Source organism: Tympanuchus pallidicinctus, unplaced genomic scaffold (genome assembly GCF_026119805.1).
Source record: "Tympanuchus pallidicinctus isolate F22 unplaced genomic scaffold, pur_lepc_1.0 scaffold3, whole genome shotgun sequence".
In the NCBI taxonomy this organism is placed as follows: Eukaryota; Metazoa; Chordata; class Aves; order Galliformes; family Phasianidae; genus Tympanuchus; species Tympanuchus pallidicinctus.
In genome coordinates, this window is record NW_026294747.1 from 104,673,539 (window position 1) to 104,689,231 (window position 15,693).

Genomic DNA, 15,693 nt, shown 5'->3' on the forward strand with positions numbered 1-15,693 from the left:
GGCAACACAGCAGGTCTTTGTGATGGTTGGCCACCAAACCCAGCAGTCACTCGGCAGGAAGGAGTAGGGGATGAAGCATGGTGGGATTGTGGAGGGAGCAGTTGCCTTTAGCAAACCTTAAACAGCATCAGGTTAGGAAAACTGAGATGCTGGAAATGTAAGCTGTATCAAGAGAAGCTTGGATGCATTAAGGATACTCTGGCAGGAAATCTGAGATTCGCATGCAAATCCGGCCCTTGAGGGAAAGGCTGCCCTTAGCTTGGGCACTAACAGCCTGCCCTCACCACCCAGGGACGAGCAAAGCCCAACAGCACTGTGCAAGCTAGGAAGATGAGCCATTCATACACCAGCTGGTTCTGCAGGCTCAGTTCTACCTTCTGCTTATTTCCCAAGCACAAACTGATAATCTCCCACCCCATTCTTGGTTTCCATGTTGATTTATTTGCACTGGTTTGTGGTTGAACCAGATCGAGGTGCACATTGAATCAACAGGACAAAAACAACCTTCTTGTCAAACAACTAAGGGCTCCCTCATGCTTATTCTGGATATTAAGATTGCCTCACTCCCTAGGATGCCAAATAGAGGGGTGGTGTTAGCGTTGCCTCAGCAGCATGAGCACATGTGTCACTGCTCAGGTGATGTAAGCTCATAATCTGAACCCAGAGGCACAACACACAGCCTCTGAGTGACTACAAAAGGGCACCACCTGGTCAGTGACCACCTAATGGAAAACTGCTGTGAAAATGAAACCTGTAACACAGCTACATCTGAACTCAACAGCTGTGCTTTGCGCTGGAAGCAGGAATGTCAGCAACCAGATCTTCAGGATGCTGAAGCAGAACCCCAGGTAGGCAAGATAAGCAACCCAATGAGATTCATGCCATAGCAGGAAAAAAAAAACAACTACATTTGTGGTCTTTTCATGCTATATACGTATATACACACATGCTTCTTCCTATCTCTCTCTATACAAAGTAAATGCATGAACATAAATGTGTGGGCTAATGCAGCAGCTGACATGGCAGCCTGCTTGCAGTGCCATGCACAACAGAATTGACCATAACTTTCCCATCCTCCCAACTTGCTTTACATGTTCAAAACTGAATTGAGATCTTCTTAAAACAGTAGTGCCTCTGCTAGCCTTAGGACTGCCTGAAGACTACATTACTCTAAAACAATCGGTGTGGACAAAACAGCCAGCTGAAGTACAGAACTGCTCCTAAATCCCTCACACTGTGCCTCACCTGTGTGGGTGGCATTTAACAGCACCTGGGAAGGGATGCAAGAGACACAGCATGAGCCAGTGACAACCTGGGTGCAGTGGGCTGCTGACCAACTGCGATCAAAACGCCACAGAATATTCATGTGCCCTCATACAGCGAGCCTAAGCAGAGCAATGCCTCATTTCTGATTACCCCAAATGCGTATGGGGGGCAGTAAGGTGGGGACAAAGAGAACAAGTGTGATTAAAACGGTTTGCTGGTAAATTAAACCTCTGCTTCAGAGCAGCTGAGAATGCTACAGCAGAACCATTTCCACAGAAAGTATGCCCAGAGATTTGACCAGTTCTCAAAGCCACTCAGAGCAGCAACTTCTTTTCCAGGCTGTAGCTTTTGCCTGTTCTCTACATTACCCAATTTCTTGGATCCCACTGGAGCCCAGCGGGGCAGGAGCATCCTCTGTGATATAGTAGAAGATGAGGGAATTGTGCAATTCTGTTTATTGGAAAGCAAAAACTATGTCCATTCAGTGATAATCACAGTCTTTTCTCTGAAAAGAGAGGGGTGATGTATATGAAATAAGTTACAAGGAGTCTCTTACACAGACCGCTGAAAAGCTCTTCAGTGGGAAGCGAAGTGAATAAATGACATTTCTGATAAGAGTAACTCGTGTATAAGAAGGTATGGTAGCAGGAGTAATACAAGAGGCATCTGCAAAAATGAGCTTTTCTTCAGTGTTCTGCAGGCAAATCAAAGACAGAAGTCCCCAGCAGTTTAAGAAGTTAGCTGCTCTTTCACACCAAGTTCCCAGCTACTGCTTTTACTAAAATGGACTCGATTCACTTAAGCAAAAGGAAAGAGAAGAAAAAAACCCAACTGCTTGCCAATGAACCTACCAGAAGTCCCTGAAGAGGCTGCACACGTGGTACAGCAGCCTTGCCAAATACTTCTGGGAGGCACAGCAGAGATGCTGCAGAGCTGAGACCCCCAGGCAGGTGGGACGCAGCAGGAGCACACAGACAGCTGCTGCCCTCTCCTGGCAAGAGGATTCTTCTTTCCCCAACACAGCACAGCTGGCACCCTGCTGCTGGCATAAATGAGATGCACAGACAGCTTAGGAGCATTTTCTGTGCCTTACAGTGATTCCTCGGGCAAATCAAAGACAGGTGGCAATCATCTCCAAATGGAAGAGAAGGTTAAAGCACCTGGCTACACGAGTCCTTTAAAACTGCTGACACCGCACTGTGTAACATCACAACATTGTTTATTATGTGACTTTTTACAATACAAACAAAAATACAGAAATGCAGTATATGAATACAGCTAAATGCGAAACGGTGATTTCTGTTTCTTGAGGCCATATTCCCATCTCTAGTAAAATAAAGAAAGACCGCACACAGGTAGAAACAGGTTGGTAGTTAACTCCACAATTTTGCCTAGAAATGACCTATAAATGCGTTTTTCCTGCTACTTACCATAAAATGTAAAAAGGGAGTTAAAGGAAAGATTTACTCACTGGTTCCTACCATATGAAAGAAGCTATACTCTATTTAGGAGGGCCAATATATGGAAAAATATCTAAATTAAATGTTATTACAAAAATGAAGCAGTAATGAGATCCTTCTGGCTAAAGAAGTTACTAAATGAGAATAGCATATATTTAAAGAATCCAAAACATAAAAGGGTTGTTATAAAAAGCTTAGGTGCACTGTAAGCCTACAACTTCTGTTTTTCCATGTGTACTTTTAAACAATGGAAGTGTCAAAAATAGGGTCAACTGTGTTAGACTAAATTACATTATTGTATATGCTGCACTGAATGGAATTCTTGAGTTACAATGATAGGGAAGCATCATTTGCATCATCATTATGGCAATTTATCCTCTCTAAAAACCGTCTGGAGTCCTTGCATCTGTCTCCTGTAAACCGTCAAACCACCAGGACATGATTGTACGACAGTAAAATGTTTCCTTTTGCATTAAAATGACGTCTGTTTAAAAACCGAAAAGGAAAGAAAAAAGACAAAAGGTACTCAGAGCTGTTACTTTTCCAAGTACACAATTCCTAGACAATTCAAGGCATCTCATTCTCCATCAAAATGAACAGAAATTTGTCATGCTGTTAAATCCATTACTATGGATACAACTGGTGCAAAATTAGTCAAAGGATCCGACAAACACTGATGTCCAGGCTGGCATATTGGCAACTAATACATAACTGGTGGTCAAAGTGATGCATTTAAAATATCTTCCCTTTCTTCTTATTCTTTTCCAAGGTTCTACAACAATATTAAAACAAAAAATGTTAAAAACTGAATACGAGTTGTGTGCCTTTTAGATACAGGTTATGCATTCTGCCACATCTTGCAGGTCGTGATGCACGGTGTGAAAATTTATATAAAACTACAGCAAATATAGTAAAGAAAACTTAAGCATCCATCACAGTATTCCCCCAGCTATGGACTACAAGATTTAAATGATTAATTCTTGAAGCCTCAGCTCTCTATCCTTCCAAAGTCCAATATAATCTGACTTTTAAATACAAATAGTTTCTTTTAAGATAGGTCTAGTTACGTTTGAAGACTGTTTTTCCAGATTAAAAACATACTTTAGAAGCTAACAATACTCCCACTGTGTCCAATACTCTGTAATTGAGTGCAGTTTAAGATTTCTCTTGGATTTTAGGTGGTATTTCCACAATGGTCAAACACCACTGACCATTATTAGTACGGAAGTTTCTTTTGAACAGAAAGCTACAAAACATATGCTGTGAACTGAAGAGCACGAATCAATGTACCTGGAGGAATTCTGTTGTTCCAAAATACGTTGCTGAGCTTCCCAGTTTGCTTTCTCATCCTCAAACTGGCGACGCTTTTCCTCTAATTCTTTGTGTTGAGCCTCCAAATTCTTTTTCATTTGCTCGTGGCGTCGCTGCAGCTATAGAAAAAGTCATGAATGGATTCAGTAAGGACACAAAACACAACAGCTGTGCATTTACAGCAACAAACATCAGCAACTAAAGTGCTAGTGCTGTAGTTTATCTTTAGAGAAAGTAATTCTTTGACCAAAAGCATTAAGGTTAAAAGTAGCAATAACAGAGTAAAATCAAACAAAACAAACACCAAGAGCCATCACATCTTAGAGCTCAAGGAAAACACTGCAAATGCTTCCTGAGTTACAGACAGGAGCTGTGGGCAGTTAGATGCTGCAAACGAAAGTAATCCAGAATATTTGATATCTAATGCACATGTTAAATTACAAAACATGTGAATATCAGTAATGCCTCAAATAATAGTATCTCACTGTTTTCATCCTACAGCGTTAACTGCGTTAAGGCCCTGTTTGGAAAAACGATATTAATTTGTTTGTTCCTCAATTAATACGAATTATTAATAATCTTAGTAATGAAATGGATTAGTAGTACTATGAAGGTGAGTTATCTGCACTGTCTGTACAGCATAACAAGTCTCTCCTGGACACTTCTGTTGGTAGGAACTGCAATCAAATGCCCCAAATGCAAGAATGGAAGCACTGTGAGGAAAAGCAAAACCCCATTTGAGTAGTCTAACAGTGTTTCTAAATGAGATAAATAGAAACAGCCCTTCTTCTATCTTCTGAGTCTTACACAAACCCTTCAAAACACTTTAAAAAAAAGCTTCCAACTCAGAACTACCTGCTGTCTACTTTTGAGCATACAGAAATATAATGAAAATTTATGACGTGAAGAATGGAGAAGGAGGTAAAAAGAATGAATTACATGAACAGTTACAAACTGATAATGGAGGGACACGGCTGGTGAAGAAGTCAGGAAGCAGTAAATGAAAAACAAAAATAAAGAGCTTTGTTCCCCTTGTTTTTAAGGTCACCATTTCATTGCAGGCTTATTGCCACAGTACACTGTAGAAGCCAGAAGTATGAATGAGATAAATAAATTCAAAAAAAAATCAAGGCAATGTAACTCCATCAGTACTTAAACAAAAAGACCCCTCGGTTGATGGTTTTGTTCTTCTGGGTTTTATGCTTTGTTTTTCCCCCCCCCTCTCTGATGCAGTAAATCTTGGCTCTTTACAATACCCAGACCTGGGAGCACTTCAACTACTCTGCCAAGTTTCCTCTCTCCCTCAAATCTGAAGCCAAATTGTCTTCCGGAACTTTGACAGTTCTGAACTCCTCCACTGAGCTCCTCGAGAGCAGCTGCATCTTCACAACTCAACATTTCTTTTCTACCTAAATGCAATTTGATACAAATCTCCTAGAAGGAGCACTTCAAGGGGTGCCTGAAACCCATAAAAATGATTGCACTGTCAGGAGTTCAACTGGATGAGACAGAAATTAAGAGTTAAATACGTGCAAAATTCACGTACGTTCATATGACACCAAAATACTGCCAACAGCACACACTTGTCTTTTCACCTCATTGCTCTCATCTAGATGCTCTTAGACGTTGTACCAGGAATTCCTGAAATGCCTCTTCAGTATATGAGGGCAACTGCTGTTACTAAACCAGCTCGTGTAAAACCATCAAAGTCTCAAGACCTTTAAGTGCACTGAAGAAAACTGGTACAAAATAATCCACAGGAGGAGGAAAAAAGTGGATAAGAAAATTATGAAGTACTTCATTGTATCACTTACTTACTTACTTACTTACATCAATTACCTCAGTGTGCTTTGACAGTGAAAATGAAAAGAGCATGTATAGGAATGTTAAAATTACATGTTAAGTTTGTGCTTACACCATTTCAGCCAAGACAACAAGACGGGAACAAAGAATAACCAAGTTTTCTTCAACCATGAAATAAAAGCTGGAAGACCTTGGAGAAAAGAGCCATCTCTGCATTTGTTCAGCTTCAAGGACATTTAAGGCATTTGATTACCTCAGCTTCAGAGTCCTTCAGTTTCTGTACTTTTTCTTTGACTTTCATCTCAAACACCTGTTCCATTTCCATCTCCATTTTTTTCATCTTGGCTACATGCTCTCTCCTTTCCTCCTCCATCTGTGCCAATGGGCTCCTGCCATAAATACAGAAGAAGTTAGCTAATCACTTTTTTTTCCTGTTCTTTTAGGGCATCTGCAAGAAAAACAAGATAAAAATGCTGAAGCACTAAAATAAACAGCACGGCTGTATGCACAGCTAGCTTAAATTATTTTCTATTATTTTATTAACTATTATGCTTTCTACAAAATACATTACATACAGTATCTCTCCCCCAGCTGATATATCTTGCATTAAAATTAAAGAAGCTCTTTTTTCTTTCTTAAGTAAAACCTGGTCATGCACAGGGAAGAAATCAAAGTAATAAAAAAAAATTAGACATCTTCCAAGTGATCTTCAGGCATCTTGTTCTTTCCAGTTCAAATATATGCAAAAATTAATGGACAGAAACTTGATGTAGAACAGATTAATAAAAATTTTAATGGTGTTGCAGACAAAAGTCTCAATTTCTCTCCAAATTTTAACTGTTCAAAGTGATTGTAAGTGTAAAGTTAGCATTACAACTGTGTTGAAGGTTCTGGTTTCTACTTCTAAGGAGTTAACTTAGCAAAAAACAAGTTTGGGGCAACTGAGTGTCAGTTATTTGTGAAGGTGTTAGTTGGATGACTTGACTCTAGAAAAATGCTATTAAAGAATAAAAATAATGCAGTTCTTTTCCTTGCATTTTACATGGTTACTACTTTCCTGAATTGTACTGAACTTTTTAAGATGTATGTAAAGCTTGCATCTCACATTAAAGTGAGACAAGTTTTAAATGACAAGTGTGACATTAAATACCCAGTAAAACAGGGTAATGTATGACCCAGTGATAATTCGTACGCAGTCCTATCAGCGACTTTCCTGCTCTTCATCCAACAACAACTACTGGCCTTATTCCAGATCTGAGTAACTGTGGCTTTGGAAAACATCAATTTGAACCATTTTAGTGGTAAAAATGGGAGAACTGTTGAATATATAGGGAACTGTTACAATCAACAAGCAGGGGGGATCTGCTGTAAAGCATAAATTCGCTCAGACTGGTAAATTATAACTTAGCGGTGGCAAATCTGCCCTCTACCAAAAATGCTTTTGGTGTCAGTGCTTAAAAACAAAAGAACAAAAAACCAATGTTCTAAGAGGACATCTAATTGAGGAACTTCCAGTGATGACTGAAATAAAATCAGCAACATCTATTTTGATTTAGTTTGTCATTCTTAAGAGAATGAGTATACATACCAAACTGTCAAGACCTGCTGGGACTGCTAATGGCTCAGTTTATCATTATTACTTATATTCAAGAGCTAACCACAAAGTGAAAGTGAAGTATGTCACGTCAAGGCTCACATGAATGGTTTTTCAAATACTGGCATTTTTAAATATGCTTCAAAGTTGATAATTGGGGGTGGTGAGGAGGAAGAAAATGGCTCTTCTGTTGAAAAAGAATTTAAACCTGAACTATTATTTGCAAAATTTGGAACAAACACACAGATCTGAAAGTGATCCTCAGTCTAATGCTTACTTTAGCCATATGAACAGCCAACTGAGAGCAACTTTTGTCAAGGAGAAATTTTGATTAAGCATGGGTCACATATAAAAATACACAAAAATTGTTTCACTTAAGAAGATGATGAAAGAGAAAGCAAGTAGCAGTATTTCTGTAAGGTTACCAGCTGTCAAAATCAAACTATTCAACTGTTGTTATTTTTTAGGACTATCAAGTTCTCCAACGTGTCTGCTCTTAGATTAACCTGGGACAGACTTGGGAGCAGTACTGTCCTTCTGCTGACAGCCTGGCAGTCTAAAAGAGATGTCATGCAAGCTGTGCTTGGTAGAGTGGCAGCAAGTAGTCTGCATAGAAACTGCTGAACTAACCAGCAAACATTCAGAGTTGAGATCTTTTCAGAGGTCACAACTTGTTTTTTGTTAGGGCTTAAGTAGCTGCCACAGGTTTACCTTCTATTTCAGGTTAAAATTATGCTAATATGTTGAACAAAAAAGAGCTAATCCACACAGCAAGGATGTCAAATGTTCTGTTAGATCAGTTAAGTGCATGGTAACACAGCCCTCTGTTAAAAGTGGAACCTCTGCAAGCCAGTAATAAAATCAAACCATGGTCAGAGAAGATTAAAGTGACTGACTTCTCAGTCCAATGAAGATGGGTAAATTTACAGGTAAGCATGAAAATTCCACTCATTCTTTATTAGCATCTATATTAATAAGATGGATCTTTAGATGGAAACTGGAAGAATTTCGTAATTTATGAGCTGAAACAGCTCTCTACTCATTATTAAAATTTGACCATATTTCTTTTGAGGCTTAGCCAGGAAGTTTCTAAGGAGAAAGAACTTTACAGAGATATTTGTCACTGAAAATATTTATTATTTCTTAACGTTTATATTAGCATAGCTTTAGAACAACAAAAAACAGCTAGGGAAAAAAAAAACAAAAACAAAACAGTGCCAAGAGTTGGAAAACAGAAAACTGTTTTAAATTTGAACCATTAAACAGTAAAATCCTTTTTGTGTTTAAAGAATTTTTGTCTAAATTTTTTTGGAAAAATTTAAATGACCACTTACATGCCTTCAACTGTGTCAAATCTAAAAAACAAAAAATACAGAGGCTTAGCTTAGCATGCTTAAATAAAACCACAAAACCAAAAAGCAGTAATTTAAAAAGTAAATTCGTTATTAATAGATTCCTCAAGCTAATTATGTGCTCCCACAAAAGCAAATTTTTCCACACTGAAAGGAAAGTGTTAGTTCAAGCTTATTATATTTAAAATTCAGTTAGTAAGTCACTACACCATGTCCATATTAATGCAGATTTGATGTGCAGATATTTTCAGGAATAGTTCACCTACAATACGTAATGCTCTTAAAGCAATTTTAAATATTTTAGTGACATCAACAACCACTTGCTCTAAACAAGTTCTATAGACCCAAAGCCGTATTGAAGCTTATATACTCGTTAAAAGATTGTCACCTAGTAAAGGTAATTACGTTAAAATCGAGCTTTAATGTCCCTGTGCTGCAAAAAGAGCACTTCAGTCAATGGCCAGCAGAGGTCTCACAGGAGGTTGTGCTCAGCTCTGCTTCACTGCTGCTGTGACTTCCTCCCAGCATGATGCTCCACCCTACCTTTCCTTCTCTCTGGTGAAAAGGAAGCAGAGAATCTTGGTGTTTCAATAAGGCTATCAAAATATTGAGAATATGGTCAGAAGGAGTTAGTAGTCGTCTAAGCTAGACAGCTGGAAGAATCTGTGCATTGTGTATTTTGTGACCCACTGTGCCAGTTGATTGAACAGAGCAGTAACCAGATAAGGATCATCTTCACAGTGTACAACATGACTTGAAACCCACTGAAAATATCAACCTCAAATAGCAAACGGAAAGATTTATGAATTGAGAACTGCAAATTTCAGAGCAAAGGCAAATTTCAGCATATGGCACACAGTGCTCGTGTACAACCACTGCAGAGTGTTATTTATATACCTGAAGATTACCCTTGATTTTTTTTTTTTTAAATTAAGACGGAGATTTATCTCAACAATTGGAAGAAATCAGACACTAAATACACAAAGGGAACATCTCGTGGTGCATGCTGCAGGCTGCTCTTGGGCCAACGTGCCGCCTGTACAACAGTCGATTACAGTTTCATCAAAGCAAAGGAGAGAAGTAAAAGAAAACTGCATGAAACACATTGCTTCAAGTCATCCACACAACACTGCTACAGCTCCTAAGGGGTACTTGTACTCATTTTCACATTTGCAGTTTTGTTTAAAAAGAAAAGTTAACGGTTGCATGAAGAATAAAGATCTCTTAAGCTCTTAATTTATTTCTAAGGTGAAAAGGTCAAGTCAGTCTTCACCAGCTGCCAGGAGGAGAAGCTTTTGGAGAAGTCCCAGCAGCACAGCTCATACAATCTCTTACACACACTCCCACAGTTTACAAAAGGGACAGCAGCACAGGAGTTTCCAGAGCCAGAGTTTGTATCTGTGTTTAACAGGATGCTTGTAATACAGCCAGACAGCGGCAGAGCCAGTCTCCATCCTCAGATAGAGACACAGGATCTGTCTCTCATTAAAGAATCAGATTTCCAGAGAGCAAGTTAAATATTACTCCATTTAGAGGCAGGCAGTTCTTTCAAAAAGCAAGCAAACACACAGCATTCCTCAGGGACACATAGATGAAGCATTAATATTTGCTCCTCCTCCTTGTAATTAATTTCCAGAAAGACACACGTGGTTACCAGGAAAGTTTTCTTTGTGCTGTATCAATATCATAGATTCAAATGTACGAAAGCACATCAATGCCAAAAGAAGCACATTAAAGCTTAAAAGAAAAAAAAGGATGGTAATTAAACATGTGGATAAGGCAGCAAGAGAAGAATAGCATCAGCTACTTCATAACCACTATGTGCACTCATGGTACTTTTAAAAAGTCACCCAGAGTTTGAAGAAAATCTCTAATGAAAGGTTCAAAATACCTGTTACAGTTTGCAAGACTTTGCTGTCTACCAGATGGATTAATCTACCTGATAAATTATTCATTGAAGGAAAAGAAAAACAAACCCCAAAGCCAACGAGCGGCTAAATGTGCCAGTTGTATCTGTTCACCTCAGAGATTCAGTGCCACAACGTTCCCAGTGAGAAAACTGGCTTCAAAAGGCACTTATGACTGTAAAGATTTCAGTGGGACAGCACAGTGATTGAGACTGCAACTAAGCATGCTTCTAAAGCAGAGTAGTTCCAGATATTTGGAGTACGAACTCCAGTGAAATAAAAAGGCACAGCGATGACCTCAGAAACTGATTGGCAAAGATGGACAATGCAAATAGTTTTGAAACTGTTTGGAATAGGTATTCATGCAGAAATGTATCTCATATTCACAGCAGGGGAATAAAAAGCTTCTTTTTTTTTTAACATATGATACCTCAGATATGAGCAACAGCCAAAGCTCATAGGTGCAGGCTAACAAAAATGCAAGCAAGGCACAGAACACAAGAAACAGCAAACATTCTTACCAAAGTCAAGACTTTTCTAAATCTAAACAAGCTACTGAGATTGGGAAAAGGAGACAAAATGCTACTAAATGCCATATAAAAAAGAAAATCAAAACAATTTTCTCTGATATACAAAACTGCAATTGAAGATGTTCCCCTTTTCACTACAGTGATAGCAAACAGAAAAAAAAAAAAAGTGTAATAACAGCAAGTTAGATCCTGAGGAAGTGAAGGACTTTTTATTCTGTGCTGTCATTAACACACGATCAGCTCATGGAGAGAAAGTAGGCTCCAGTTCTTGCACTCAAGTGTGTTTCCTTCCCTGCTGCACTACTCTGTTCTGAAATGTGCAAGCTGCCTTACACCCGCCCCAGTGCTTTCCACAACTACCTCATGTAGTAATTTCAGTTCTGAGAGCTGCTCCCCTCTCAGCCCTAACACTGCAGTGCTATGAATAGCTTGAGAAAATTCTAACAGGCGTGCTACACATCTCCAGAAGCTTTGAGCTGCAAATCAGTACTAAGATGGCAGTGAGCAGTGTGTTATGGATGGCAGTCACCACTGTGTTATGGACTACTCTAACATTTGACTTCACAACAAACTTTACCTGAATTTCAGCACATTTTTTGGAACAGTTGTGACATATTCCATCCTACTTTTGTTAATGCTAAGCAAGGAAGCCTCATTTTCTCTCATTCTACATGCAACTACGCTGTGCCCACTTAAATCATTCTCTCACAGTACTTTCAAAGCATGAAGATACTGTCAAGTACGAAGTGCTTCACTGAAAGAATGGCTTTGAAGCATTCACATAGATAAAAATAACAGCATTTTTCATGTTAATAGTCGGTAGCTTTTCTTTTTTCCTTCCAGGAAAAGCAGCTGTAACTTAGCATATCACGGGCTGAACAGGAGAGCATCCTGTAATTTGGTTGAGAAATTTGTGTCTAAATAAGTCACAGGAAAGAAGAGCATCACTAATTAGTAATAATTTAATCATTAATTATTGTTGATACATGTAGAACCGAGAAAATGCTTATCCTTAAAAATGTGGCTATTTTCAAAAAGCCTTGTATGTGAGGAATACAAGAAGGCTTGCTTTTGTATCTTCCAGTGATTTCATCAGGTTGGCAAACAACTTGCTGTCAGGGGCAATCAAAATGAGGGTTCAAAAGCAACGACCACCACCCCCTGCACTGCAACTTTACTCCCACCAAAGATAAAAGATGCTGCAATAATTTCACCATCATGATAAGCACCCCTCCAAGCAGCCAGGGCTGCCATTCAAAAAGAAACAAAACAGCAACAGTGTCATCTAATGTCAACAACCACAGTTTTTAAACTGAAGTTTCTAAGCAAAGCATTAACCCACTCGAGTCTCAGAAGCATTCCCCCTATTGATGATGCAGCATTCCTAAGAGCCAATAATGCCCAAGGTAGTATAGAACCATAACCAGAAACAATAAGGCAGTAAGACTTTCCATTACACACCAGTGACATGTAACTTACAACCAGAAGCACTAAAAATGTTTCCTCTTCAGAGCTAATTCCAACTAAAATTCATGGTTGTTTTAACCTATTCAGTTAGACTAGCACAGATCTTAGTGAACAGAACAAAACCAAATAATGAGTAAGCCAGAAGTGCAGTGTTCAGACCAGGGCGCAACTAAAAGGTAACTGGCTGAAGAACAAAAAAGCAACATAAAAACTCCCACAATAAAGCCAACAACAAAAAAAAGAGCAAAGAGATGAAAGAGCAATACAACTGTAGCAAGAACTTACTTCGTTAGCTGCCCTTTATTTTTATTGTTGTCAACACCGTTGTATGTAACAGCTGCCAGCTTTCTGCTTCTGTAGTTCTCGTAATGTACATTGTTAGTGACATCCTTCAGGTCCTGCATATGAGTTCTGTCAATAAGTGAAATTTATCAGCTTAGTGCATAAACGCAAAATACTACCTGAAACAATATTACATGTTCACTTTACACATGGACTCAAGCTAATCTTCCTCCATTAATGTTCCATATCCCACAGTGTCATCATTCATCCATTTAAATTAGAGCTGCCCAGACAGCAAAGTCACAGAAATATCAGGTTATTTTCCACTGAGCTATCTCAATTTTGCAGTTATTCCAAACGTTAAGTGAGGAAAATGAGAGTTCTGAGAACAAACTTGCAAGTATATGAAGAATAAATAAGAAAGCTGGACATTACTTGTATGTAGGTACTCATGACTACGGCAGGCAAGAAACAAGCCAAATTTCCTCACTTCTATCTTTCAAGTGTGCAAAAGATAAATGTAAAGTTCAACATCAACACAAGCATGAGCTTCCTCTAGTATTTTCCCATCATCACTCCGGAGAACAGTGAAGCTTAAAAGTCAAATCAGCCATTGTTACAGCAGATGAACTTACTGAACCACTGTGAATATAGGAAGAAAAGCCTCTCAGCACCTAACACCAAGAAGCACAGGAATCTTGCTTTGGAAATTAAAAGATGCCTGCAAATAAGTACACATCAACACTAACAGACGACTTGGATTTATATGGTGTATCACAACTGAAGAACAAATAATCAGGGAGAGGGGATTACTTAAAAACAAAACACCAACCCACTAACATCACTTACTACACATGCGGTTAAACGAGCTCTTACCAAACCTGAATAAAAGCTTGCACTTAAAAATGAATTCACTAGTTCAAATCCTTTTTTCCTCTGACACAGGAATTTCCAACTTGTTACACATCTTAGAAAATGTAATGTTACCCAGAAGTTGCTTACCTTATCAACATGTTCCTCAGAATTGTGAAGTCACAGTGTTCCCCATTTTCAACTGCAGAAAGAGATGAATTTTTGTTAAGACTCCAACCAAAAAACGTGCCTTTCTCAGAGTAAGGCTTTTTAGATATCATCCACCTTCTAAATTCATTCCAACAGATTTCCTCCAGCCTTTTTTCACTTGCACAGTATGTGTGATACCAGCAGGAGAGCATTAGCAGCATAACTTGTATCAGTGCATCCTGCCAGCCGAGTTCTTGTGTTCCCTGAAGCCATACGACCACAGCAGAAACACAGTTTTGTCACTTTCACCATCTTTATGATCCTTTGAAGGCCCTGTCAGTACAGCTGTGATTAAGGATCAGACATTAACTGAAGACCTCAGCCTAGATCCAGCTATGTTCAAAGTCTTGAATAAGGCAGACTTTATGAAGGCATTTTTTCCCTCCAACACCACAAAGGAGATGCAAAGTCTTCATCTGAATTTTCATGTAGTTTTGTTGTTCACCAAATAAGCAAAGGAAGGCTGCACCCTCAATTTTGCAAAGGAATTTAAGTCCTTTTAGTTAAGCTGCAGTTGTTCCCTTTCAAAAAAATCATACAATCACTTGAGTTTGAAACATTTCTGACATTTGTTTTAAAATAAAGAAGAGCTGCACCATTTTGTACATTTCAAAACACTAACGCAAGAGCCTTAAAATAAAGCTTGATCCATTCTGGTACAGCTGGTTTTTACTTTGTGCCAAACCTCATTTCCTGCCAGACATGCACTTCAAAGAGCTACAGCATTGCTCTTTAAAGTACTGGTCCATACTGTGCTTGGTTTCTTTGCTGTTTTACACTGCATTGAATTTATAGTCCTTTGAAGGTAAAAAATGTGAGAAAAACCTTCTCTTTATTCAGTACATGCACACTACAAAGAAAAAAAAATGCAGACATCATACCATCAAGGAGAACAACACAAGTTTATAACCTTTATTTCACTATATGGCTTGGTGCAAGCTTTATTTTCCACGTGTCATTTCAAACAGGTGAACAGAGTTAAAATACAAGTAATGGTTGCCAGAAGAACAAGCCATCATCTTAAAAACTTATTTTCTAGAGTAGCAGAATTTTAAATGAACACAAAAAAAGGGAACTATAAAAACTACTCAATTCAATACTAAGTACCTTCCTGCCATTATGCCTCAGCAATTAAGAAGCAAACATTTTAAGAAAAAACATCTGTCCAGAAACTTTAAGTTGAATTTATGCTAGTCAAGCACATCACATTAACATTTCTAATATGAACATCCTGGAAGGTAGAATTCAAGAAATGAATATATTTCATTTAAAAGAAATTAAAATAAGGATACTAGAGAAGACTTATTTTAAGCCTCATCTTACGTAGGAACTGCAGTAAGTTAAAGGTTTACAGTTCCTCAGTGAAACTTGAACAAGATTCTGCTTGCAAAATTATGTGTTGCTGAACCTCTATCTCGTTCCTGTCAGAACAACAAAAAATAGTATATTCAAAAACACATTAAATTAAGCATTCCAAATAAAAGCTAATGTCCTAATATGCTTCAGCTGGCTACAAACTGCAAGAAAGCCTTACCTTCTGCAACACCCCATGGGTACTGTCTTCCTCTAACTCTCTTGCCGTTGACTTCAATGATTGTATTACTACCTACCACAGCCAGAGGTAAACGGTCCTACAACAGAAAGCACTGCTTTTAGAGA

At 38.5% G+C, this 15,693-nt stretch overlaps 1 protein-coding gene across 3 annotated transcripts in view; it reads right to left on the reverse strand.

The window, feature by feature from the left end:
- Positions 1 to 2,468: 2,468 nt before the first annotated feature.
- SEPTIN7 (septin 7) overlaps positions 2,469 to 15,693 on the reverse strand; it is a 72,013-nt gene continuing 58,788 nt past the window's right edge. For 2 of the 3 annotated variants that reach the window (XM_052692351.1, XM_052692353.1), the window contains exons 8-14: positions 15,569 to 15,665; positions 13,975 to 14,026; positions 12,976 to 13,101; positions 8,769 to 8,789; positions 6,094 to 6,229; positions 4,017 to 4,156; positions 2,469 to 3,498 (exon numbers count right to left, since the gene is read on the reverse strand). In XM_052692351.1, the coding sequence (XP_052548311.1) occupies positions 3,459 to 3,498; positions 4,017 to 4,156; positions 6,094 to 6,229; positions 8,769 to 8,789; positions 12,976 to 13,101; positions 13,975 to 14,026; positions 15,569 to 15,665 (612 nt within the window). In that variant the 3' untranslated portion in view covers positions 2,469 to 3,458. The remainder of the gene's footprint in view (positions 3,499 to 4,016; positions 4,157 to 6,093; positions 6,230 to 8,768; positions 8,790 to 12,975; positions 13,102 to 13,974; positions 14,027 to 15,568; positions 15,666 to 15,693) is intronic. The other variant, XM_052692352.1, reaches the window with a different exon arrangement.